Source organism: Salvelinus fontinalis, chromosome 6, assembly GCF_029448725.1.
Source record: "Salvelinus fontinalis isolate EN_2023a chromosome 6, ASM2944872v1, whole genome shotgun sequence".
Classification (NCBI taxonomy): Eukaryota; Metazoa; Chordata; class Actinopteri; order Salmoniformes; family Salmonidae; genus Salvelinus; species Salvelinus fontinalis.
The window spans coordinates 74,109,566-74,134,565 of record NC_074670.1 but is presented as its reverse complement, the minus strand read 5'-3'; the positions used below and the strand labels follow the sequence as shown (position 1 = coordinate 74,134,565).

At 46.2% G+C, this 25,000-nt stretch overlaps 1 protein-coding gene across 5 annotated transcripts in view; it reads left to right on the top strand.

Moving 5' to 3' along the window:
- The window catches only part of LOC129858680 (rho guanine nucleotide exchange factor 9-like), a 116,233-nt gene that overhangs the window by 43,051 nt on the left and 48,182 nt on the right, over positions 1-25,000 (top strand). Inside the window, exon 6 of one of the 5 annotated variants that reach the window (XM_055927980.1) lies at positions 16,561-18,540. The exons of the other annotated variants lie outside the window; for them this stretch is intronic. Within the exon in view, the coding sequence (XP_055783955.1) occupies positions 16,561-18,051 (1,491 nt within the window). The 3' untranslated portion in view covers positions 18,052-18,540. Of the gene's footprint in view, positions 1-16,560; positions 18,541-25,000 lie in introns of those variants that run through there. 5 annotated transcript variants of the gene reach the window in all.

Here is a 25,000-nt window from a genome sequence, read left to right as displayed (position 1 = left end):
ACCTCAACCTACTGTAGGTGTTTACCTGGTAGGCTGTACCTCAACCTACTGGAGGTGTTTTCCTGGTAGGCTGTACCTCAACCTACTGTAGGTGTTTTCCTGGTAGGCTGTACCTCAACCTACTGTAGGTGTTTTCCTGGTAGGCTGTACCTCAACCTACTGGAGGTGTTTTCCTGGTAGGCTGTACCTCAACCTACTGTAGGTGTTTTCCTGGTAGGCTGTACCTCAACCTACTGTAGGTTTTTTCCTGGTAGGCTGTACCTCAACCTACTGGAGGTGTTTTCCTGGTAGGCTGTACCTCAACCTACTGGAGGTGTTTTCCTGGTAGGCTGTACCTCAACCTACTGGAGGTGTTTTCCTGGTAGGCTGTACCTCAACCTACTGTAGGTGTTTTCCTGGTAGGCTGTACCTCAACCTACTGTAGGTGTTCTCCTTCACCAGATAAAATATATGATAGCACTGTTTAACTGGGTAAAGGCTTTCCTGGGAAGTCAAATTGGGACCAAATGAAAAGGGTATAGCAGGCGAGGGAGAATATGAATAGGACCTATCCATGACAGACACAGGCCACTCCACCTATCAAGATAATTTTTAATAGAAAGAAGGAGTCGGGCAACATTGTATTTATACATGTACATTACATATGGAATCATGTAGTAACCAAAAAAGTGTTAAACAAATCAAAATATATTTTATATTTGAGATTCTTCAAAGTAGCCACCCTTTGCCTTGATATCAGCTTTGCACACTCTTGGCATTCTCTCAACATGCTTCATGAGGTAGTCACCTAGATTGCATTTCAATAAACAGGTGTGCCTTCTTAAAAGTTCATTTGTGGAATTTTTGAATGTTTGAGCCAATCAGTTGTGTTGTGACAAGGGAGGGGTGGTATACAGAAGAGAGCCCTATTTGGTAAAAGACCAAGTCCATATTATGGCAAGAAGAGCTCAAATAAACAAAGAGAAACGACAGTCAGTCCATCATTATTTTAAGACTTGAAGGTCAGTCAATCTGCAAAATTTCAAGAACTTTCTTCAAGTGCAATCGCAAAAACCATGAAGCGCTATGATGAAACTGGCTCTCATGAGGACCTCCTCATGAAAGGAAGACCCAGAGTGACCTCTGCTGCAGAGGATGAGTTCATTAGAGTTACCAGCCTCAGAAATTGCAGCCCAAATAAATGCTTCACAGAGTTCAAGTAACCGACACATCTCAACATCAACTTTTCAGAGGAGACTGCGTGAATCAAGCATTCATGGTTGAATTGCTGTAAAGGAACCACTACTAAAGGACACCAAAAAGAAGAAAAGACTTGCTTGGGCCAAGAAACACGATCAATAGACATTAGACCGTTGGAAATCTGTCCTTTGGTCTGATGAGACCAAATTTGAGATTTGTGAGACGCAGAGTAGGTGAACGGATGATCTCCGCATGTGTAGTTCCCACTGTGAAGCATGGAGGAGGAGGTGTGAAGGTGTGGGGGTGGTTTGCTGGTAACACTGTTGGTGATTTATTTAGAATTCAAGGCACACTTAACCAGCAGGCTACCACAGCATTCTGCCATCCCATCTGGTTTGCGTTTAGTGGGAGTATCATTTGTTTTTCAACAGGACAATGACCCAAAACACACCTCCAGGCTGTGTAAGGGCTATTTGACCAAGAAGGAGAGTGATGGAGTGCTGCATCAGATGACCTGGCCTCCACAATCACCCGACCTCAACCCAATTGAGATGGTTTGGGATGAATTGGACCACAGAGTGAAGGAAAAGCAGCCAACCATATGTGGGAACTCCAAGACTGTTGGAAAAGCATTCCAGGTGAAGCTGGTTGAGAAAATGTCAAGAGTGTGCAAAGCTGTCATCAAGGAAAGGGTGACTACTTTGAAAATTCAAAAATATATTTTGATTTGTTTAACACTTTTTTGGTTACTTCATGGTTCCTTCTGTGTTATTTTAAAGTTTTGATTTCTTCACTATTATTCTACAATGTAAAAAAACAACAAAAAAAAACCCTTGAATGAGTTGGTGTGTCCAAACTTTTGACTTGTACCGTGTTTTACCACAGGAGATATTTTAATAAGTAAGTAAAACCAGATGTACACCATTGAAAAGCCTGGGTGATAGTTGAATTAACAGCCTGGGTGTCGCCGGTCATGGTTTTGAATATAATTTCTAGGTTTTCCGAAAACAGTAAAGAAATCGTCTGCATATAGGGAAATCTTCAGCTCTTTGGTACCCAATCAGATCCCATCTATACCCAATCAGATCCCACCGATAGCATATAGGGCTTTCATTCTTTAACCCTATCAGTCCCAAGACCCCAGCCAAAATCAGCTTTTAATTTATCTGCATGCAGCCCTTGTATTTAGCCTCACAATGAAGTGTTTTACAATTTTATTTTCAAGATAACCAGGGCTACAAGTAGAATACAAAACAATTTGACAAAAACAGTTGCATTCATGAGTTTCATTGACATATGTCAATAAATAAAATAAGGTCTGGCAAAGCAAAAACCTAAGAAAAAAATAAATCTATGTCAATGCTGTAAGTACAGAATTTGTTTGCTGACTGGGAAATGAATATCCAACTAGTCAGATTAGATCAAATGAGTTTATTAGTCACATGCACCGGGTTGCAGATTTAATTGCAGGATACAGTGAAATTCTTAAACTCCAAGCTGCAACAGTGCAGGCCAAAAAGAGAAAGTGAATGAAACAATAATGCAAATAATAAATACATATTTACAACTGTAACAATGATAAATGTCCATTGGGGGTGGGGCCAGGGTAAATGTCTGTTGGGGGTGGGGCCAGGGTAAATGTCTGTTGGGGGTGGGGCAGGGTAAATGTCTGTTGGGGGAGGGGGCAGGGTAAATGTCTGTTGGGGAGGGGGCAGGGTAAATGTCTGTTGGGGGAGGGGGCAGGGTAAATGTCTGTTGGAGGAGGGGGCAGGGTAAATGTCTGTTGGGGGAGGGGGGGAAGTCCGAGGGGCAGGATGGAGACAGGGGGAGTAGGTAGCCGATTATTGGTGGCTATTCAGCCACACTGGGGTCCCCATTGATGATGATGTGGACGTGCCCAGCCTGGTTCCTCCTTCAGTCTACAATCAGCTCCCTTGTTTTGCTGAAGTTGAGGGAGAGATTGTTTACCTGGCACCACAACTCTCTGTCGGCCGCCTCATCGTTGTTGGTAATCAGGCCTACTACGATTGTGTCATCAGCAAACTTGATGATGGCGATGGAACTGTGTGAGGTCACGCAGTCGTGGGTACACCGAGGTACATGAGGGGACTGAGGACACACCCTGGGGTTTTAGTGTTGAGGATCAGTGCGGAGGAGGTAATAGTGTCTACCTTCACCATGGGGATGGCCCATCAGGAAGTCCAGGACCCAGTTGCATAGGGAGGAGTTAAGTTCCAGGGCCGTGAGCTTTGTGGTGAAGACCGGTGTTGAAGTCCGATGGGATTGAAGGCTGAGCTGTAGTCACTGAACAGCATCCTCACACATGCTTTCCTTTTTTCCAGGTGGGTGAGGGCAGTGTGCAGCGCAATGGCGCCGTCCTTCATTATGTCAGGGCGGTTAGCGAATTGGAGAGGGTCGAGTGTGTCAGGGAGGAAGGAGGTGATGGGTTCTTTGACTAGCCTCTCGAAGCACTTCATGATGACGGAAATGAGTGCTACAGGTCGGTAGTCATTCAGTTCAGTTACTTTCCCTTTCTTGGGAACGGGGATGATAGTGGACATCTTGAAGCAGGTGGGGTTAACGGCCTGAACTAGAGAGAGATTTAAAATGTCCAAGACACAACAGCTAGCTGGTATGCACATGATCGGCCTAGGCGGCTAGGGATGCTGTCTGGGCCGACAGCTAGCTGGCATGCACATGATCGGCCTAGGCGGCTAGGGATGCTGTCTGGGCCGACAGCTAGCTGGCATGCACATGATCGGCCTAGGCGGCTAGGGATGCTGTCTGGGCCGACAGCTAGCTGGTATGCACATGATCGGCCTAGGCGGCTAGGGATGCTGTCTGGGCCGACAGCTAGCTGGTATGCACATGATCGGCCTAGGCGGCTAGGGATGCTGTCTGGGCCGACAGCTAGCTGGTATGCACATGATCGGCCTAGGCGGCTAGGGATGCTGTCTGGGCCGACAGCTAGCTGGTATGCACATGATCGGCCTAGGCGGCTAGGGATGCTGTCTGGGCCGGCAGCTAGCTGGCTTTGTTTTTGAAGTCCCTGGCACATACGCCTCGTGTCTGACCCGCTGAATTGCTCCTCCACTTTTCCCCATACTTGCGTCTCGCCATTTTGATCGATCTGTGGAGGTTGTATTTGTACTGTTTAACCATACAATTGTTTCCAGTCACCTTGCCGTGTTTAAAAGCAGCATCTCTCTCCTTCAAGTTTTTCCCACAAGGCTGCGACAACAAGGCTGCAACACAGTGACAACTGTTTGGAGTTTGTGACAGCAACTATGTGACCTTATTACAGTATTATAGACACTATGTCCTGGGATTTTCTATGCTCTTCTATGTAGAAGAACCCCTTCTAACGACTCTTGTGTAGCTTGTTAGCGTCACAGAGCAAAGCAAAGCAGATTAATTGGGATCTACAGATCCAGGAACTAGACGAATCCAATGGTACAACCCAGAAGTCTGTAGCTCAAACACACAGTGTTTAAAAGGGGTTAGAAGTTTTAAAAAACAACATGCTGGCTTTACGGGGGGGCTCATTAGGGTTAAAGAATCTATAGCGTAATATGACTGTTTACTCATCTTTATAGAACATGTATATGGTGTAGATCTGTTTACTATTCTTTATAGAATCTATCTAAAACAAAGGACTGGGGTGGACAGGAAAGTTCGGTTCAGGACTGTGGCTGCCACCATGGGGTGTCGGTCAGAATGCAATGAGGACCAATTTATTTCACACACAGCGAAGGCAAACAGATGGGGGTGGATTTGCTCCTGTATTTGTTTTGGCTTGTAGGTAGGGTTAGGAAGGATGTGTTGGTCTAGGAGGGACATGCATGTCAGGGGTAAATCAACATAAAAGTGCCTAAATGAACAAGCAGTGCCGGGTGAATAAACAGGAGGGAAATGGGCTTAACGGTGTTATGTAATAAACTTAGAAAAATGCCAAATATTAACTAGAACAAAGGGAACACATGGCATACCAACTGAAAGCATGAATAGCATCAAACAGGTGTACAGACGAGAGGAACTGTCAGCATGTTTAGCAACAGACTAGAGGAACTGGCAGCATGTTTAGCAATAGACTAGAGGAACTGGCAGCATGTTTAGCAATAGACTAGAGGAACTGGCAGCATAATACATGTTTAGTAATAGACTAGAGGAACTGGCAGCATAATACATGTTTAGTAATAGACTAGAGGAACTGGCAGCATAATACATGTTTAGTAATAGACTAGAGGAACTGGCAGCATAATACATGTTTAGTAATAGACTAGAGGAACTGGCAGCATGTTTAGCAATAAACTAGAGGATCTGGCAGCATAATACATGTTTAGTAATAGACTAGAGGAACTGGCAGCATAATACATGTTTAGTAATAGACTAGAGGAACTGGCAGCATAATACATGTTTAGTAATAGACTAGAGGAACTGGCAGCATAATACATGTTTAGTAATAGACTAGAGGAACTGGCAGCATAATACATGTTTAGCAATAGACTAGAGGAACTGGCAGCATGTTTAGCAATAGACTAGAGGAACTGGCAGCATGTTTAGTAATAGACTAGAGGAACTGGCAGCATGTTTAGCAATAGACTAGAGGAACTGGCAGCATGTTTAGCAATAGACTAGAGGAACTGGCAGCATGTTTAGCAATAGACTAGAGGAACTGGCAGCATGTTTAGTAATAGACTAGAGGAACTGGCAGCATGTTTAGCAATAGACCAGAGGATCTGGCAGCATAATACATGTTTAGTAATAGACTAGAGGAACTGGCAGCATGTTTAGCAATAGACTAGAGGAACTGGCAGCATGTTTAGCAATAGACTAGAGGAACTGGCAGCATGTTTAGTAATAGACTAGAGGAACTGGCAGCATGTTTAGCAATAGACTAGAGGAACTGGCAGCATGTTTAGCAATAGACTAGAGGAACTGGCAGCATGTTTAGCAATAGACTAGAGGAACTGGCAGCATGTTTAGCAATAGACTAGAGGAACTGGCAGCATGTTTAGTAATAGACTAGAGGAACTGGCAGCATGTTTAGCAATAGACCAGAGGAACTGGCAGCATGTTTAGTAATAGACTAGAGGAACTGGCAGCATGTTTAGTAATAGACTAGAGGAACTGGCAGCATGTTTAGCAATAGACTAGAGGAACTGGCAGCATAATACATGTTTAGTAATAGACTAGAGGAACTGGCAGCATAATACATGTTTAGCAATAGACTAGAGGAACTGGCAGCATGTTTAGCAATAGACTAGAGGAACTGGCAGCATGTTTAGCAATAGACTAGAGGAACTGGCAGCATGTTTAGTAATAGACTAGAGGAACTGGCAGCATGTTTAGCAATAGACTAGAGGAACTGGCAGCATGTTTAGCAATAGACTAGAGGAACTGGCAGCATGTTTAGCAATAGACTAGAGGAACTGGCAGCATGTTTAGCAATAGACTAGAGGAACTGGCAGCATGTTTAGCAATAAACTAGAGGAACTGGCAGCATGTTTAGCAATAGACTAGAGGAACTGGCAGCATGTTTAGCAATAGACTAGAGGAACTGGCAGCATGTTTAGCAATAGACTAGAGGAACTGGCAGCATGTTTAGCAATAGACTAGAGGAACTGGCAGCATGTTTAGTAATAGACTAGAGGAACTGGCAGCATGTTTAGTAATAGACTAGAGGAACTGGCAGCATAATACATGTTTAGTAATAGACTAGAGGAACTGGCAGCATGTTTAGCAATAGACTAGAGGAACTGGCAGCATGTTTAGTAATAGACTAGAGGAACTGGCAGCATGTTTAGCAATAGACTAGAGGAACTGGCAGCATAATACATGTTTAGTAATAGACTAGAGGAACTGGCAGCATGTTTAGCAATAGACTAGAGGAACTGGCAGCATGTTTAGCAATAGACTAGAGGAACTGGCAGCATGTTTAGTAATAGACTAGAGGAACTGGCAGCATGTTTAGCAATAGACTAGAGGAACTGGCAGCATGTTTAGCAATAGACTAGAGGAACTGGCAGCATGTTTAGCAATAGACTAGAGGAACTGGCAGCATGTTTAGCAATAGACTAGAGGAACTGGCAGCATGTTTAACAATAGACTAGAGGAACTGGCAGCATGTTTAGTAATAGACTTGAGGAACTGGCAGCATGTTTAGTAATAGACTAGAGGAACTGGCAGCATGTTTAACAATAGACTAGAGGATCTGGCAGCATGTTTAGTAATAGACTAGAGGAACTGGCAGCATGTTTAACAATAGACTAGAGGAACTGGCAGCATGTTTAGTAATAGACTAGAGGAACTGGCAGCATGTTTAGCAATAGACTAGAGGTACTGGCAGCATGTTTAACAATAGACTAGAGGAACTGGCAGCATGTTTAACAATAGACTAGAGGAACTGGCAGCATGTTTAGCAATAGACTAGAGGAACTGGCAGCATGTTTAGCAATAGACTAGAGGAACTGGCAGCATGTTTAGCAATAGACTAGAGGAACTGGCAGCATGTTTAGCAATAGACTAGAGGAACTGGCAGCATGTTTAGCAATAGACTAGAGGAACTGGCAGCATGTTTAGCAATAAACTAGAGGATCTGGCAGCATAATACATGTTTAGTAATAGACTAGAGGAACTGGCAGCATGTTTAGCAATAAACTAGAGGATCTGGCAGCATAATACATGTTTAGCAATAGACTAGAGGAACTGGCAGCATGTTTAGCAATAGACTAGAGGAACTGGCAGCATGTTTAGCAATAAACTAGAGGAACTGGCAGCATGTTTAGCAATAAACTAGAGGATCTGGCAGCATAATACATGTTTAGTAATAGACTAGAGGAACTGGCAGCATGTTTAGCAATAAACTAGAGGATCTGGCAGCATAATACATGTTTAGCAATAGACTAGAGGAACTGGCAGCATGTTTAGCAATAGACTAGAGGAACTGGCAGCATGTTTAGCAATAGACTAGAGGAACTGGCAGCATGTTTAGCAATAAACTAGAGGTTCTGGCAGCATAATACATGTTTAGCAATAGACTAGAGGATCTGGCAGCATAATACATGTTTAGTAATAGACTAGAGGAACTGGCAGCATAATACATGTTTAGTAATAGACTAGAGGAACTGGCAGCATAATACATGTTTAGTAATAGACTAGAGGAACTGGCAGCATGTTTAGCAATAGACTAGAGGAACTGGCAGCATGTTTAGCAATAAACTAGAGGATCTGGCAGCATAATACATGTTTAGTAATAGACTAGAGGAACTGGCAGCATGTTTAGCAATAGACTAGAGGAACTGGCAGCATGTTTAGCAATAGACTAGAGGATCTGGCAGCATGTTTAGCAATAGACTAGAGGAACTGGCAGCATGTTTAGCAATAGACCAGAGGATCTGGCAGCATAATACATGTTTAGCAATAGACTAGAGGAACTGGCAGCATGTTTAGTAATAGACTAGAGGAACTGGCAGCATGTTTAGCAATAGACTAGAGGAACTGGCAGCATGTTTAGCAATAGACTAGAGGAACTGGCAGCATGTTTAGCAATAGACTAGAGGAACTGGCAGCATGTTTAGCAATAGACCAGAGGATCTGGCAGCATAATACATGTTTAGCAATAGACTAGAGGAACTGGCAGCATGTTTAGCAATAAACTAGAGGATCTGGCAGCATGTTTAGCAATAGACTAGAGGAACTGGCAGCATGTTTAGCAATAGACTAGAGGAACTGGCAGCATGTTTAGCAATAGACTAGAGGAACTGGCAGCATGTTTAGCAATAGACTAGAGGAACTGGCAGCATGTTTAGCAATAGACTAGAGGAACTGGCAGCATGTTTAGTAATAGACTAGAGGAACTGGCAGCATGTTTAGCAATAGACTAGAGGAACTGGCAGCATGTTTAGTAATAGACTAGAGGAACTGGCAGCATGTTTAGCAATAGACTTGAGGAACTGGCAGCATGTTTAGCAATAGACCAGAGGATCTGGCAGCATAATACATGTTTAGCAATAGACTAGAGGAACTGGCAGCATGTTTAGCAATAGACTAGAGGAACTGGCAGCATGTTTAGCAATAGACCAGAGGATCTGGCAGCATAATACATGTTTAGCAATAGACTAGAGGAACTGGCAGCATGTTTAGCAATAGACTAGAGGAACTGGCAGCATGTTTAGCAATAGACTAGAGGAACTGGCAGCATGTTTAGTAATAGACTAGAGGAACTGGCAGCATGTTTAGCAATAGACTAGAGGAACTGGCAGCATGTTTAGCAATAGACTTGAGGAACTGGCAGCATGTTTAGCAATAGACTAGAGGAACTGGCAGCATGTTTAGCAATAGACCAGAGGATCTGGCAGCATAATACATGTTTAGCAATAGACTAGAGGAACTGGCAGCATGTTTAGCAATAGACTAGAGGAACTGGCAGCATGTTTAGCAATAGACTAGAGGAACTGGCAGCATGTTTAGCAATAGACTAGAGGAACTGGCAGCATGTTTAGCAATAGACTAGAGGAACTGGCAGCATGTTTAGCAATAAACTAGAGGAACTGGCAGCATGTTTAGCAATCACACTTCCATATAATCATGTAATATAACAACAAGGTAGGAAAGAGAATATGCCACCTGTCGCATCACCATCAAAGGATTTGCTGTGTTCAGGAGGGGAGAAGGTGGTTAAATGGCAAGGTGAGAAGTGAGAAAAAACCTGAGGAGTGATTTGAGAGTGACAACAGGTGTGGGAACAGGTATAATGGAAAGGGGCATGGCCTGGACCAATTAGTCCATCTGCAGAGGCGTGGTCTTCAATACAATGTCTATGGTGTTATAGGACTTTGTTTGCAATTCTTTATAGAATCTATCTATGGTGTAATAGAACTGTGTTTGCCATTCTTTATAGAATCTATCTATGGTGTAATAGAACTGTGTTTGCCATTCTTTATAGAATCTATCTATTGTGTTATAGGACTGTGTTTGCCATTCTTTATAGAATCTATCTATGGTGTAATAGAACTGTGTTTGCCATTCTTTATAGAATCTATCTATGGTGTAATAGAACTGTGTTTGCCATTCTTTATAGAATCTATCTATGGTGTTATAGGACTGTGTTTGCCATTCTTTATAGAATCTATCTATGGTGTTACAGGGTTGTGTTTGCCATTCTTTATAGAATCTATCTATGGTGTTATAGGACTGTGTTTGCCATTCTTTATAGAATCTATCTATGGTGTTATAGGACTGTGTTTGCCATTCTTTATAGAATCTATCTATGGTGTAATAGAACTGTGTTTGCCATTCTTTATAGAATCTATCTATGGTGTAATAGAACTGTGTTTGCCATTCTTTATAGAATCTATCTATGGTGTTATAGGGCTGTGTTTGCCATTCTTTATAGAATCTATGTCACGCCCTGACCTTAGAGAGCCGTTTTATGTCTCTATTTGGTTTGGTCAGGGTGTGATTTGGGGTTGGCATTCTATGTTTTGTTCTCTATGATTTTGTGTTTCTATGTTTTGGCCGGGTATGTTTCTCAATCAGGGACAGCTGTCTATCGTTGTCTCTGATTGGGAACCATACTTAGGTATCCCTTTTTCCCTCCTTTCGTTGTGGGTAGTTGTCACGTTCCTGACCTGTTTTCTGTTTAGTTTTGTGTGTTAGTTGGTCAGGACGTGAGTTTGGGTGGGCATTCTATGTTGTCTGTTTCTATGTTGGTTTAGGGTTGCCTGGTATGGCTCTCAATTGGAGGCAGGTGTTTGGCGTTCCTCTAATTGAGAGTCATATTTAGGTAGGCGGTTCACAGTGTTTGTTTGTGGGTGGTTGTCTCCTGTGTCCGTGTCAATGTTTGCACCATACGGGACTGTATACGGTTTGTTCATTTCATGTAGTCTGTTCCTGTTCATTTCGTTCTTTACGTTGTATGTAAGTTCGTCGTTCGGGACTGTCTACTTTCGTTTTGTTATTTTGTTAGTTTATAGTGAAGTTCGTGTTTTCGTCTTGTCTTTAATAAATCATTATGTCTTCACTATCCGCTGCGCCTTGGTTCCCTCAATACTCCTCCTTTTCGGTTGAAGAGGAGGAGGATTATTATTACAGAACCACCCACCTATCCAGAGCCAAGCAGCGGTTTAAACGGAGTAAGGGACAGCGCAAGAAGGAGGAATGGACTTGGGACGATGTATTGGACGGTAAAGGTTGCTACACATGGGAGGAGATCCTGGCTGGAAGGGATCGCCTCCCATGGGAACAGGTGGAGGCACTGAGGAGAGCAGAGGCTACTGGAGTGAAGAACCGGAGTTATGAGGGGACGTGTCTTGCACGGAAGCCCGAAAAGCCCGTGAGTAATTCCCAAAAATTTCTTGGGGGGGGGCTAAGGGGTTGTGGGCCAAGGGCAGGTAGGAGACCTGCGCCCACTTCCCAGGCTAACCGTGGAGAGCGGGAGTACGGGCAGACACCGTGTTACGCAGTAGAGCGCACGGTGTCTCCTGTACGCGTGCATAGCCCGGTTCGGTACATTGCAGCTCCACGTATCGGCCGGGCTAGACTGAGCGTTGAGCCATATGTCATGAAGCCGGCCCAACGCATCTGGTCACCAGTGCGTCTCCTCGGGCCGGCGTACATGGCACCAGCCTTACGCATGGTGTCCCCGGTTCGCCTACATAGGCCGGTGCGGGTTATTCCACCTCCCCGCACTGGTCAGGCGACGGGGAGCATAGAACCAGGTAAGGTTGGGCAGGCTCGGCGTTCAAGGGAGCCAGTACGCCTGCACGGTCCGGTATTTCCGGCGCCACCTCCCCGCCCCAGCCTAGTACCTACAGTGCCTACATTACGCACTAGGCTACCAGTGCATTTCCAGAGCCCTGTTCCTCCTCCACGCACTCTCCCTGTAGTGCGTGCATCTAGCCCGGTGCCTCCAGTTCCGGCCCCACGCACTAAGCTACCAGTGCGTCTCCAGAGCCCTGTACACACTATATATTCTCCCCCTACTAATCCTGATGTGCTTGTCCTCAGCCCGGCGTCACCAGTGCCGGTACCACGCATCAGGGGTAGAGTAGGCTTTGAGGATACAGTGTGCCCTGTCCCTGCTCCCCGCACTAGTAGGAAGGTGCTTATCATTAGCACGGTGCCTCCAGTTCCGGCACCACGCACCAGGTCTACAGTGTGCCATATCCGGCCAGAGCCATCCGTCTCACCAGCGCCATCTGAGCCATCCGTCTCCCCAGCGCCATCTGAGCCATCCGTCTCCCCAGCGCCATCTGAGCCATCCGTCTCCCCAGCGCCATCTGAGCCATCCGTCTGCCAGGAGCCTGCAAAGCCGCCCGTCTGCCATGAGCCTGCAAAGCCGCCCGTCTGCCATGAGCCTACAGAGCCGTCAGCCAGACAGGAGCCGCTAGAGCCATCAGCCAGACAGGAGCCGCTAGAGCCGTCAGCCAGACAGGATCTGCCAGAGCCGCCAACCAGACAGGATCTGCCAGAGCCGCCAACCAGACAGGATCTGCCAGAGCCGCCAACCAGACAGGATCTGCCAGAGCCGCCAACCAGACAGGATCTGCCAGAGCCGCCAGCGAGCCATGAGCAGCCAGAGCCGTCAGAGCGCCATGAGCAGCCAGAGCCGTCAAAGAGCCATGTGCAGCCAGAGCCGTCAGTGAGCCATGAGCAGCCAGAGCCGTCAGAGAGCCATGAGCAGCCAGAGCCGTCAGAGCGCCATGAGCGTCGTGAGCCGTCAGCCTGCCATGAGCGTCGAGAGCCGTCAGCCTGCCATGAGCGTCGAGAGCCGTCAGCCTGCCATGAGCGTCGAGAGCCGTCAGCCTGCCATGAGCGTCGAGAGCCGTCAGCCTGCCATGAGCGTCGAGAGCCGTCAGCCAGCCATGAGCATCGAGAGTCGTCAGTCAGCCATGAGCTGCCCTTCAGCCTGAAAAGGCTGGATACCCAGAACTGCCCATCAGTCCAGAGCTGTCTCTCTGTCCGGAGCTGCCTTTCAGTCCGGAGTTGCCCCTCTATCCTAATCTCCCTCTCTATCTTCATCTATCTCTATAGTCTTATCTATCCCTCTATCTTGATTTATCTCTCTGTCCTGGTGTTATCTTTATTTAATATATTATTAAGAGAATTGTGTGGGGGAAGAAAGAGGGTGGACATTCTTTGTGGGAGGAAGTTAGGATGGATTATGGTGGGGTGGGAACCGCGCCCGGAGCCTGAGCCACCACCGTGGTTAGATGCCCACCCAGACCCTCCCCTAGACTTTGTGCTGGTGCGTCCGGAGTTCGCACCTTGTGGGGGGGGTACTGTCACGTTCCTGACCTGTTTTCTGTTTAGTTTTGTGTGTTAGTTGGTCAGGACGTGAGTTTGGGTGGGCATTCTATGTTGTCTGTTTCTATGTTGGTTTAGGGTTGCCTGGTATGGCTCTCAATTGGAGGCAGGTGTTTGGCGTTCCTCTAATTGAGAGTCATATTTAGGTAGGCGGTTCACAGTGTTTGTTTGTGGGTGGTTGTCTCCTGTGTCCGTGTCAATGTTTGCACCATACGGGACTGTATACGGTTTGTTCATTTCATGTAGTCTGTTCCTGTTCATTTCGTTCTTTACGTTGTATGTAAGTTCGTCGTTCGGGACTGTCTACTTTCGTTTTGTTATTTTGTTAGTTTATAGTGAAGTTCGTGTTTTCGTCTTGTCTTTAATAAATCATTATGTCTTCACTATCCGCTGCGCCTTGGTTCCCTCAATACTCCTCCTTTTCGGTTGAAGAGGAGGAGGATTATCGTTACAGTAGTTAACTTTGTGGCACTAATGCCCTGTAAGCTTCCCGGTTGGTTTTGTATGGTTTATTGTTTTTGCTGGCGACATTTTGAAATAAAAGGAAAATGTACGCTTACCACGCTGCACCTTGGTCTTCTTCCAGCAATGGCCGTGACAATCTATCTATGGTGTTATAGGGCTGTGTTTGCCATTCTTTATAGAATCTATCTATGGTGTAATAGAACTGTGTTTGCCATTCTTTATAGAATCTATCTATGGTGTTATAGGGCTGTGTTTGCCATTCTTTATAGAATCTATCTATGGTGTAATAGAACTGTGTTTGCCATTCTTTATAGAATCTATCTGTGGTGTAATAGAACTGTGTTTGCCATTCTTTATAGAATCTATCTATGGTGTTACAGGGTTGTGTTTGCCATTCTTTATAGAATCTATCTGTGGTGTAATAGAACTGTGTTTGCCATTCTTTATAGAATCTATCTATGGTGTTATAGGACTGTGTTTGCCATTCTTTATAGAATCTATCTATGGTGTAATAGAACTGTGTTTGCCATTCTTTATAGAATCTATCTATGGTGTTCAATAACAATTTTAGCATGTAAATCTTATTTGGGCAAAAAAATAACTAAATGAAATATGCATGCCAGTAAAGCCTTTACACAACACGACACTAAACAATACACGAATTGCACTATAACGGTGACAAGTTGTCATGTTTTGTCTTTGATCTTCATGTCTTGTCCCTGTGCTTCCCTCTGCTGGTCTTATTAGGTTCTTTCCCTCTTTCTATTCCTCTCTCTCTTCCTCCCTCTCTCCCTCCCCCGCTCTCTCTCTCTATCGTTCCGTTCCTGCTCCCAGCTGTTTCTCTTTCTCCTAACGACCTCATTTACTCTTTCACACCTGTCCCCTATTTTGCCCTCTGATTTGAGTCCCTATTTCTCCCTCTGTTTTCTGCTTCTGTCTTTGTCGGATTCTTGTTTGATGTTTGCTGTTCTGTGTCCTTGTTCCGCCCTATCGTGTTTTTGCCTTCATCAGATGCTGCGTGTGAGCAGGTGTCTAGTGGTCGCGTCTCCAGTCGTTCATCTCAACTGACGAGAGGATTTCAGTTTTCCTGTTTTGTTTTTACCTTAGATATATCAGGAGTATCGTTTTTTGTCTAAGACTGGAATAAAGACTCTGTTTCTATTACGTCGCTTTTGGGTCCTCCTTCATCAGCATAACAGAAGAATCCGACCAAGAATGGACCCAGCGACTACGGATTCTCTCTACACTACCGTCAAGTTCCAGGGAGCAATGCTCGGCAGACACGAGCAGGAATTGTCTGCTGCTCGTCATGCCGTTGAGACCCTGGCCGCTCAGGTTTCCGATCTCTCAGGACAGTTTCAGAGTCTTCGTCTCGTACCACAAGCTACTTCCTGGTCTTCCGAGTCTCCGGAACCCAGGGTTAATAATCCACCATGTTACTCTGGACAGCCCACTGAGTGTCGCTCCTTTCTCACCCAGTGTGATATTGTGTTCTCTCTCCAGCCCAACACATACTCTGGAGAGAGAGCTCGGATCGCTTACGTCATATCACTCCTTACTGGGCGGGCTCGGGAGTGGGGCACAGCTATCTGGGAGGCAAGGGCTGAGTGTTCTGACGTTTATCAGAACTTTAAGGAGGAGATGATACGGGTCTTTGATCGTTCAGTTTTTGGGAAGGAGGCTTCCAGGGGTCTGGCTTCCCTATGTCAAGGTGATCGATCCATAACGGATTACTCTATAGAGTTTCGTACTCTTGCTGCATCCAGTGACTGGAACGAGCCGGCGTTGCTCGCTCGTTTTCTGGAGGGACTCCACGCTGAGGTTAAGGATGAGATTCTCTCCCGGGAGGTTCCTTCCAGCGTGGACTCGTTGATTGCACTCGCCATCCGCATAGAACGACGGGTAGATCTTCGTCACCGAGCTCGGGGAAGAGAGCTCGCGTTAGCGGGGCTTCCCTTCTCCGCATCTCGACCATCTCCTTCCATCGGCTCAGAGACTGAGCCCATGCAGCTGGGAGGTGTTCACATCTCGACTAAGGAGAGGGAACGGAGAATCACCAACCGCCTTTGCTTCTATTGCGGTTCTGCTGGACATTTTGTCATGTCATGTCCAGTTAAAGGTCAGAGATCATCAGTAAGCGGAGGGCTACTGGTGAGCGCTACTACTCAGGTCTCTCCATCAAGATCCTGTACTACCTTGTCGGTCCATCTCCGCTGGACCGGGTCGGCTGCTTCCTGCAGTGCCTTGATAGACTCTGGGGCTGAGGGTTGTTTTATGGACGAAGCATGGGCTCGGAAACATGACATTCCTCTCAGAGAGTTAGGGAGGATCACACCCATGTTCGCCTTAGATGGTAGTTCTCTCCCCAGTATCAGATATGAGACACTACCTTTAACCCTCACAGTATCTGGTAACCACAGTGAGACCATTTCTTTTTTGATTTTTTGTTCACCTGTTACACCTGTTGTTTTGGGTCATCCCTGGCTAGTATGTCATAATCCTTCTATTAATTGGTCTAGTAATTCTATCCTATCCTGGAACGTTTCTTGTCATGTGAAGTGTTTAATGTCTGCTATTCCTCCTGTTTCTTCTGTCCCCTCTACTCAGGAGGAGCCTGGCGATGTGACAGGAGTGCCGGAGGAACATCATGATCTACGCACGGTCTTCAGTCGGTCCAGAGCCAACTCTCTTCCTCCTCACCGGTCGTATGATTGTTGTATTGATCTCCATCCGGGGACCACTTCTCCTCGGGGTAGATTATTCTCTCTGTCGGCTCCCGAACGTAAGGCTCTCGATGATTATCTGTCTGCTGAAGTCATTCAGATGGATCCCGCTAAGGTCCAGGATGTCAGCGATTGGCCTGTTCCTAAGTCACGTGTCGAGTTACAGCGCTTTCTCGGTTTCGCTAATTTCTATCGGCGTTTCATTCGTAATTTCGGTCAAGTGGCTGCTCCTCTCACAGCTCTGACTTCTGTCAAGTCTTGCTTTAAGTGGTCTGGTTCCGCCCAGGGAGCTTTTGATCTCCTCAAGAAGCGTGTTACATCCGCCCCTATCCTTGTTACTCCTGACGTCACTAAACAATTCATTGTCGAGGTTGACGCTTCAGAGGTGGGCGTGGGAGCCATTCTGTCCCAGCGCTTCCAGTCTGACGATAAGGTCCGTCCCTGCGCTTACTTTTCTCATCGATTGTCGCCATCGGAACCCGAGGGGATTCTCCCTGAAGGGCGTGTTGTCGGGTTGACTGTCTGGGGAATTGAGAGACAGGTAAAGCAAGCACTCACTCACACTGCGTCGCCGCGCGCTTGTCCTAGTAACCTTCTGTTCGTTCCTGTCTCTATTCGTCTGGCTGTTCTTCAGTGGGCTCATTCTGCCAAGTTAGCTGGTCACCCCGGCGTTCGGGGTACGCTTGCTTCTATTCGCCAGCGGTTTTGGTGGCCTACTCAGGAGCGGGACACGCGCCGTTTCGTGGCTGCTTGTCCGGACTGCGCGCAGACTAAGTCAGGTAACTCTCCTCATGCCGGTCGTCTTAGACCGCTTCCCATTCCTTCTCGACCATGGTCTCAGATCGCCTTAGACTTTAGTACCGGTCTGCCTTCGTCTGCGGGGAGGACTGTGAGAGCCGCCAATAAACGTAGGATTAAGAGTCCTAGGTATTGTCGCGGTCAGAGAGTGTGGCTTTCCACTCGTAACCTTTCCCTTACGACAGCTTCTCGCAAGTTGACTCCGCGGTTCATTGGTCCGTTTCGTGTCTCTCAGGTCGTTAATCCTGTCGCTGTGCGACTGCTTCTTCCGCGACATCTTCGTCGCGTCCACCCTGTCTTCCATGTCTCTTGTGTCAAGCCTTTTCTTCGCGCCCCCGTTCGTCTTCCCTCCCCCCCTCCCGTCCTTGTCGAGGGCGCACCTATTTACAAGGAACGGAGGATCATGGACATGCGTTCTCAGGGACGTGGTCAACAGTACTTAGTGGATGGGGAGGGTTTCGGTCCTGAGGAGAGGAGTTGGGTTCCATCTCGGGACGTGCTGGACCGTTCGTTGATTGATGATTTCCTTCGTCGCCGCCAGGGTTCCTCCTCGAGTGCGCCAGGAGGCGCTTGGTGAGTGGGGGGGTACTGTCATGTTTTGTCTTTGATCTTCATGTCTTGTCCCTGTGCTTCCCTCTGCTGGTCTTATTAGGTTCTTTCCCTCTTTCTATTCCTCTCTCTCTTCCTCCCTCTCTCCCTCCCCCGCTCTCTCTCTCTATCGTTCCGTTCCTGCTCCCAGCTGTTTCTCTTTCTCCTAACGACCTCATTTACTCTTTCACACCTGTCCCCTATTTTGCCCTCTGATTTGAGTCCCTATTTCTCCCTCTGTTTTCTGCTTCTGTCTTTGTCGGATTCTTGTTTGATGTTTGCTGTTCTGTGTCCTTGTTCCGCCCTATCGTGTTTTTGCCTTCATCAGATGCTGCGTGTGAGCAGGTGTCTAGTGGTCGCGTCTCCAGTCGTTCATCTCAACTGACGAGAGGATTTCAGTTTTCCTGTTTTGTTTTTACCTTAGATATATCAGGAGTATCGTTTTTTGTCTAAGACTGGAATAAAGACTCTGTTTCTATTACGTCGCTTTTGGGTCCTCCTTCATCAGCATAACACAAGTGGTGCCCACAAACTGTTAGGGTCTACATAAAGCTGTCCCAACAACAGAGCTTTCTGTTCAGCACCATGGAGTGAATCCTTACCATCACTACACCCGGCTATCAGTGGAGTCTTGTCTGGCAGCTAAACAGTTCATTCAGCCTTATTTACTGCCTTTAAAAAACATAGCTGATATGGCTGACTTGCTTAAACAATGTGGTTTCTACTGACATTTGAGATGTACAAACTATGGCATAAGGAAACAACGAGCAGATATGAGGCAATGCGTAATTTTGATTAAGACATTTATTTATGAGCTAGGACGGACGTAGTCAATATATAATTTGCACTTTTGAAATGTACCACAACAAAATTCAGAACATGGGCTGTTCTTACATTATTCTCCCTCTACACCAAGTCAGAAACGTAGGATAAATAAATGGGGGATATAACCAGACAATGAAAGCTCTTACAATATTCAATAATTACATTTCTCTAAAACAGGCTATAGGCTACATGTGCACTACCAAGTTAGATAAATAGGCTATGTTATGAGGGGGAAAGGGACCAAGTGATTAGAGTGAGGCACATGAACTCACTGAAGTCTGAGATTTCTCAGTTCTGAGTTTCCAGTTGTTTTGAACGCGACAGAAGTCATGCTGGATTGGCAGCATGGCCAATGTATTCAACCTTTTCTGGCCAATGGTGTTGCGTGTTTATCCTTTTAAGCTTGGAAAAGAGACCCTTAAACCCAGACTTGGACCACACAAACTCTCCACTGAAAAGCAGGCTAGTGATTTTTTGTAACACTTGCAGTTAGCCACTGATTCCTAACAAAACCACTCATTGTTGAATTTGCGATTTCCAACTTGTTGTGCAATGTTTATGTCCAATGGCCGATAAGCACCGATACATTTTTTATTATTATTATTATTTATTTTTTGATTCCCCCTTTTCTCCCCAATTTTCGTGGTATCCAATCGCTAGTAATTACTATCTTGTCTCATCGCTACAACTCCCGTACGGGCTCGGGAGAGACGAAGGTCGAAAGCCATGCGTCCTCCGAAGCACAACGCAACCAAGCCGCACTGCTTCTTAACACAGTGCGCCTCCAACCCGGAAGCCAGCCGCACCAATGTGCCGGAGGAAACACCGTGCACCCGCCCCCCTCGGTTAGCGCGCACTGCGCCCGGCCCGTCACAGGAGTCGCTGGAGCGCGATGAGACAAGGATATCCCTACCGGCCAAACCCTCCCTAACCCGGACTACGCTAAGCCAATTGTGAGTCGCCCCACGGACCTCCCGGTCGCGGCCGGCTGCGACAGAGCCTGGGCGCAAACCCACGCACCGATACATTTTATCTATAATTTATCTTCATATGACAAGGATTGAAAACGATTTGCCAGTAGATTGTCGACTTGATTCATGATGATGACTGCTTGTCAAGCTTGCTAGACAAGATTTTGAGGTATGATGTTGACATGATCAGTCCAATTTAAGCTACGGTAGATATAATGTGATTTGTCCTCATTTTATCTGTGGCCAATTACCTTGAGCCTTCTTGAATGGGCACTTATAATGTAACTCCATGGTAGATTTTGCATTGAGGTTGTGTCCCTATGAGTGACAGAACACTGAGCCAATCACAGCGCAACTAGAGAACATTACCAACCCCTACACTCTGTATTTTCCGCTGGCTGCCCCACCACCACAGAAAGCACTGAGCTAGGCTGAAACACCTGCATTTTGGAGCTGCCTGACTCAAGAAAACAAAAAAAAATTACATTCTTCAAGAATACAGTATGTCTTTTGAACCCGGCACCCAAAGACTTTTTGTTACTACAAACATTTGAACTGAGCACGCCAATTTCTCTTTCTATGATATACTGTAACTGTGTTTGCTATCCTCACACAGTCTATGGTGTTATAGAACTGTGTTTGCTATTCTCACACAGTCTATGGTGTTATAGAACTGTGTTTGCTATTCTCACACAGTCTATGGTGTTATAGAACTGTGTTTGCCATTCTCCATTGTTTACAGTCTAATAGGCCTACAATGTGAGAAGATAATAACTGGTGTAAATTATACTGTCAGTTAGATCACCTAGAACCTAGGGCATAGAGTCAGATTGATTAGGTCTACTGTCAGGTAGGACACCTAGACTCTAGGGCATAGAGTCAGATTGATTAGGTCTACTGTTAGGTAGATCACCTAGACCCTAGGGCATAGAGTCACATTGATTAGGTCTACTGTCAGGTAGATCCCCTAGACCCTAGGGCATAGAGTCAGATTGATTAGGTCTACTGTCAGGTAGATCACCTAGACCCTAGGGCATAGAGTCAGATTGATTAGGTCTACTGTCAGGTAGATCACCTAGACCCTAGGGCATAGAGTCAGATTGATTAGGTCTACTGTCAGGTAGATCACCTAGACCCTAGGGCATAGAATCAGATTGATTAGGTCTACTGTCAGGTAGATCACCTGGACCCTAGGGCATAGAGTCAGATTGATTAGGTCTACTGTCAGGTAGATCACCTAGACCCTAGGGAATAGAATCAGATTGATTAGGTCTACTGTCAGGTAGATCACCTAGACCCTAGGGCATAGAGTCAGATTGATTAGGTCTAATGTCAGGTAGATCACCTAGACCCTAGGGCATAGAGTCAGATTGATTAGGTCTACTGTCAGGTAGATCACCTGGACCCTAGGGCATAGAATCAGATTGATTAGGTCTACTGTCAGGTAGGACACCTAGACTCTAGGGCATAGAGTCAGATTGATTAGGTCTACTGTTAGGTAGATCACCTAGACCCTAGGGCATAGAGTCAGATTGATTAGGTCTACTGTCAGGTAGATCCCCTAGACCCTAGGGCATAGAGTCAGATTGATTAGGTCTACTGTCAGGTAGATCACCTAGACCCTAGGGCATAGAGTCAGATTGATTAGGTCTACTGTCAGGTAGATCACCTAGACCCTAGGGCATAGAGTCAGATTGATTAGGTCTACTGTCAGGTAGATCCCCTAGACCCTAGGGCATAGAGTCAGATTGAATAGGTCTACTGTCAGGTAGATCACCTAGACCCTAGGGCATAGAGTCAGATTGATTAGGTCTACTGTCAGGTAGATCACCTAGACCCTAGGGCATAGAGTCAGATTCATTAGGTCTACTGTCAGGTAGATCACCTAGACCCTAGGGCATAGAGTCAGATTGATTAGGTCTACTGTCAGGTAGATCACCTAGACCCTAGGGCATAGAGTCAGATTGATTAGGTCTACTGTCAGGTAGATCACCTAGACCCTAGGGCATAGAGTCAGATTGATTAGGTCTACTGTCAGGTAGATCACCTAGACCCTAGGGCATAGAGTCAGATTGATTAGGTCTCCTGTCAGGTAGATCACCTAGACCCTAGGGCAGAGTCAGATTGATTAGGTCTACTGTCAGGTAGATCACCTAGACCCTAGGGCATAGAGTCAGATTGATTAGGTCTACTGTCAGGTAGATCACCTAGACCCTAGGGCATAGAGTCAGATTGATTAGGTCTACTGTCAGGTAGATCACCTAGACCCTAGGGCATAGAATCAGATTGATTAGGTCTACTGTCAGGTAGATCCCCTAGACCCTAGGGCATAGAGTCAGATTGAATAGGTCTACTGTCAGGTAGATCACCTAGACCCTAGGCATAGAGTCAGATTGATTAGGTCTACTGTCAGGTAGATCACCTAGACCCTAGGGCATAGAGTCAGATTCATTAGGTCTACTGTCAGGTAGATCACCTAGACCCTAGGGCATAGAGTCAGATTGATTAGGTCTACTGTCAGGTAGATCACCTAGACCCTAGGGCATAGAGTCAGATTGATTAGGTCTACTGTCAGGTAGATCACCTAGACCCTAGGGCATAGAGTCAGATTGATTAGGTCTACTGTCAGGTAGATCACCTAGACCCTAGGGCATAGAGTCAGATTGATTAGGTCTCCTGTCAGGTAGATCACCTAGACCCTAGGGCAGAGTCAGATTGATTAGGTCTACTGTCAGGTAGATCACCTAGACCCTAGGGCATAGAGTCAGATTGATTAGGTCTACTGTCAGGTAGATCACCTAGACCCTAGGGCATAGAGTCAGATTGATTAGGTCTACTGTCAGGTAGATCCCCTAGACCCTAGGGCATAGAGTCAGATTGATTAGGTCTACTGTCAGGTAGATCACCTAGACCCTAGGGCATAGAGTCAGATTGATTAGGTCTACTGTCAGGTAGATCACCTAGACCCTAGGGCATAGAGTCAGATTGATTAGGTCTACTGTCAGGTAGATCACCTAGACCCTAGGGCATAGAGTCAGATTGATTAGGTCTCCTGTCAGGTAGATCACCTAGACCCTAGGGCATAGAGTCAGATTGATTAGGTCTACTGTCAGGTAGATCACCTAGACCCTAGGGCATAGAGTCAGATTGATTAGGTCTACTGTCAGGTAGATCACCTAGACCCTAGGGCATAGAGTCAGATTGATTAGGTCTACTGTCAGGTAGATCACCTAGACCGTAGGGCATAGAGTCAGATTGATTAGGTCTACTGTCAGGTAGATCACCTAGACCCTAGGGCATAGAGTCAGATTGATTAGGTCTACTGTCAGGTAGATCACCTAGACCCTAGGGCATAGAGTCAGATTGATTAGGTCTACTGTCAGGTAGATCACCTAGACCGTAGGGCATAGAGTCAGATTGATTAGGTCTACTGTCAGGTAGATCACCTAGACCCTAGGGCATAGAGTCAGATTGATTAGGTCTACTATCAGGTAGATCACCTAGACCGTGGGGCATAGAGTCAGATTGATTAGGTCTACTGTCAGGTAGATCACCTAGACCCTAGGGCATAGAATCAGATTGATTAGGTCTACTGTCAGGTAGATCACCTAGACCGTAGGGCATAGAGTCAGATTGATTAGGTCTACTGTCAGGTAGATCACCTAGACCGTAGGGCATAGAGTCAGATTGATTAGGTCTACTGTAAGAATCTGGCAGGAAAATGCTGACAGGTTCCAATGGTAATTTCAGGGGGAAATTACACCTTTAATTAAATCTGACATGAATTGTCCTTCATCACAGGTTGAGGATAATTAACGTTGGGAATTATTCATAGAGCAAGGTGATATTATACACATATGTTTAGGAGGTGAGGTTGATAGGATATGGTTTGTGGTTTGGTTTTTGGTTGAATAGGGTTGTGGTTTGGTTTGTCCTCACTCAAAGGTAAATATTGTTTTTGTGTGTAGGCATTATCCCCCCCTCCTTTCCTCCGTGGTAGGTGATCCTGGTAGCCTCCTAGCTGAGCGGATCAGTATTCTGGCAGGACCGCCTCTCGAGCTCTCGCTGCTTTACAGCCAGCTCTCTCTTTGTTCCATCTTTCCGGTCCAAGACAAGCAGAAGGCTCAACAGCCCGCGCGTAGGCCGCAGACAGACAGAAAGACTGATAGACAATACTTTTGTGTGTTGTTGAGTGTCAGCTGGCTTGAATCCTGACAGTGTCTGTTCAGGGGGAGAAACAGCGAACACCTGCGGGTGTTGACCCGAGGAGAATAATCGGTGCTGACGGACGGTGATGAGGATGATGATGGTGAGGAAGATGATGCATCTGTTCGCAAGCCTTTTATGAGCTGCAATAGCGCGTGTAGGGTGAAGATAATAAGCGTGGCCTGGGAGACCGTTTTTCCCCCTGTCTTTTTCTTTTCAAGCTGTAGCCAAATGGTGGATGCTGTCTGGACCGTTAAATTCAAACAGTCCCGGTCGAGACCAGAGCAGAGCAGCAGCGAGAGCCTTCCGTCATCCCGACAAGGAGCACACAGACACGGCAGCAGTGGCGTCCCTCACGCCTTGCAGCATTGCACCATGGCCCTGGATGTCCAGACATTTGTTGTGTTCACGGTGATCGCGGTTCTGGTGCTTGTGAACGTTCTGTTAATGTTCATCCTCGATACGCGTTAACTGGACCGGCGCTTGAACACAACAACCGTTTGAGAGAGAGGGAGCAAGCGCGTGTTCATTCGTTCGTTGAGAGCGGGACACACATCGCATCTTCAACATGGCCACACAGTGAAATGAATGACGTTGGTACAATATATGTGTATTTATTTACAGTGTATCCCCTGAATCCTCCCGTTGTCTCGTCCTCTGGCCGTGTGTAGCAGATGGTGTTTTGGTGGTCGTGGTTGTGCGGGTAAAGCTCTGTAATGTTTCTCTGGTGATTGTAGAGAATTCACCATATTTCCTCTGAAGGCCATGTTTTATCCCTCATGCCTGCCCGCTCTCCCCTTCTCTCCTCCATGTTGTACAATGTATCTCTGTGAGCAACAGCACTGGATTGTGCGCTTTGGTTTTGTCCTGTAATCAATTATTATTTATTTTTTCTAACGCTATTTCAGATGTGTAGCTTTATTTGGGATGCTTTGA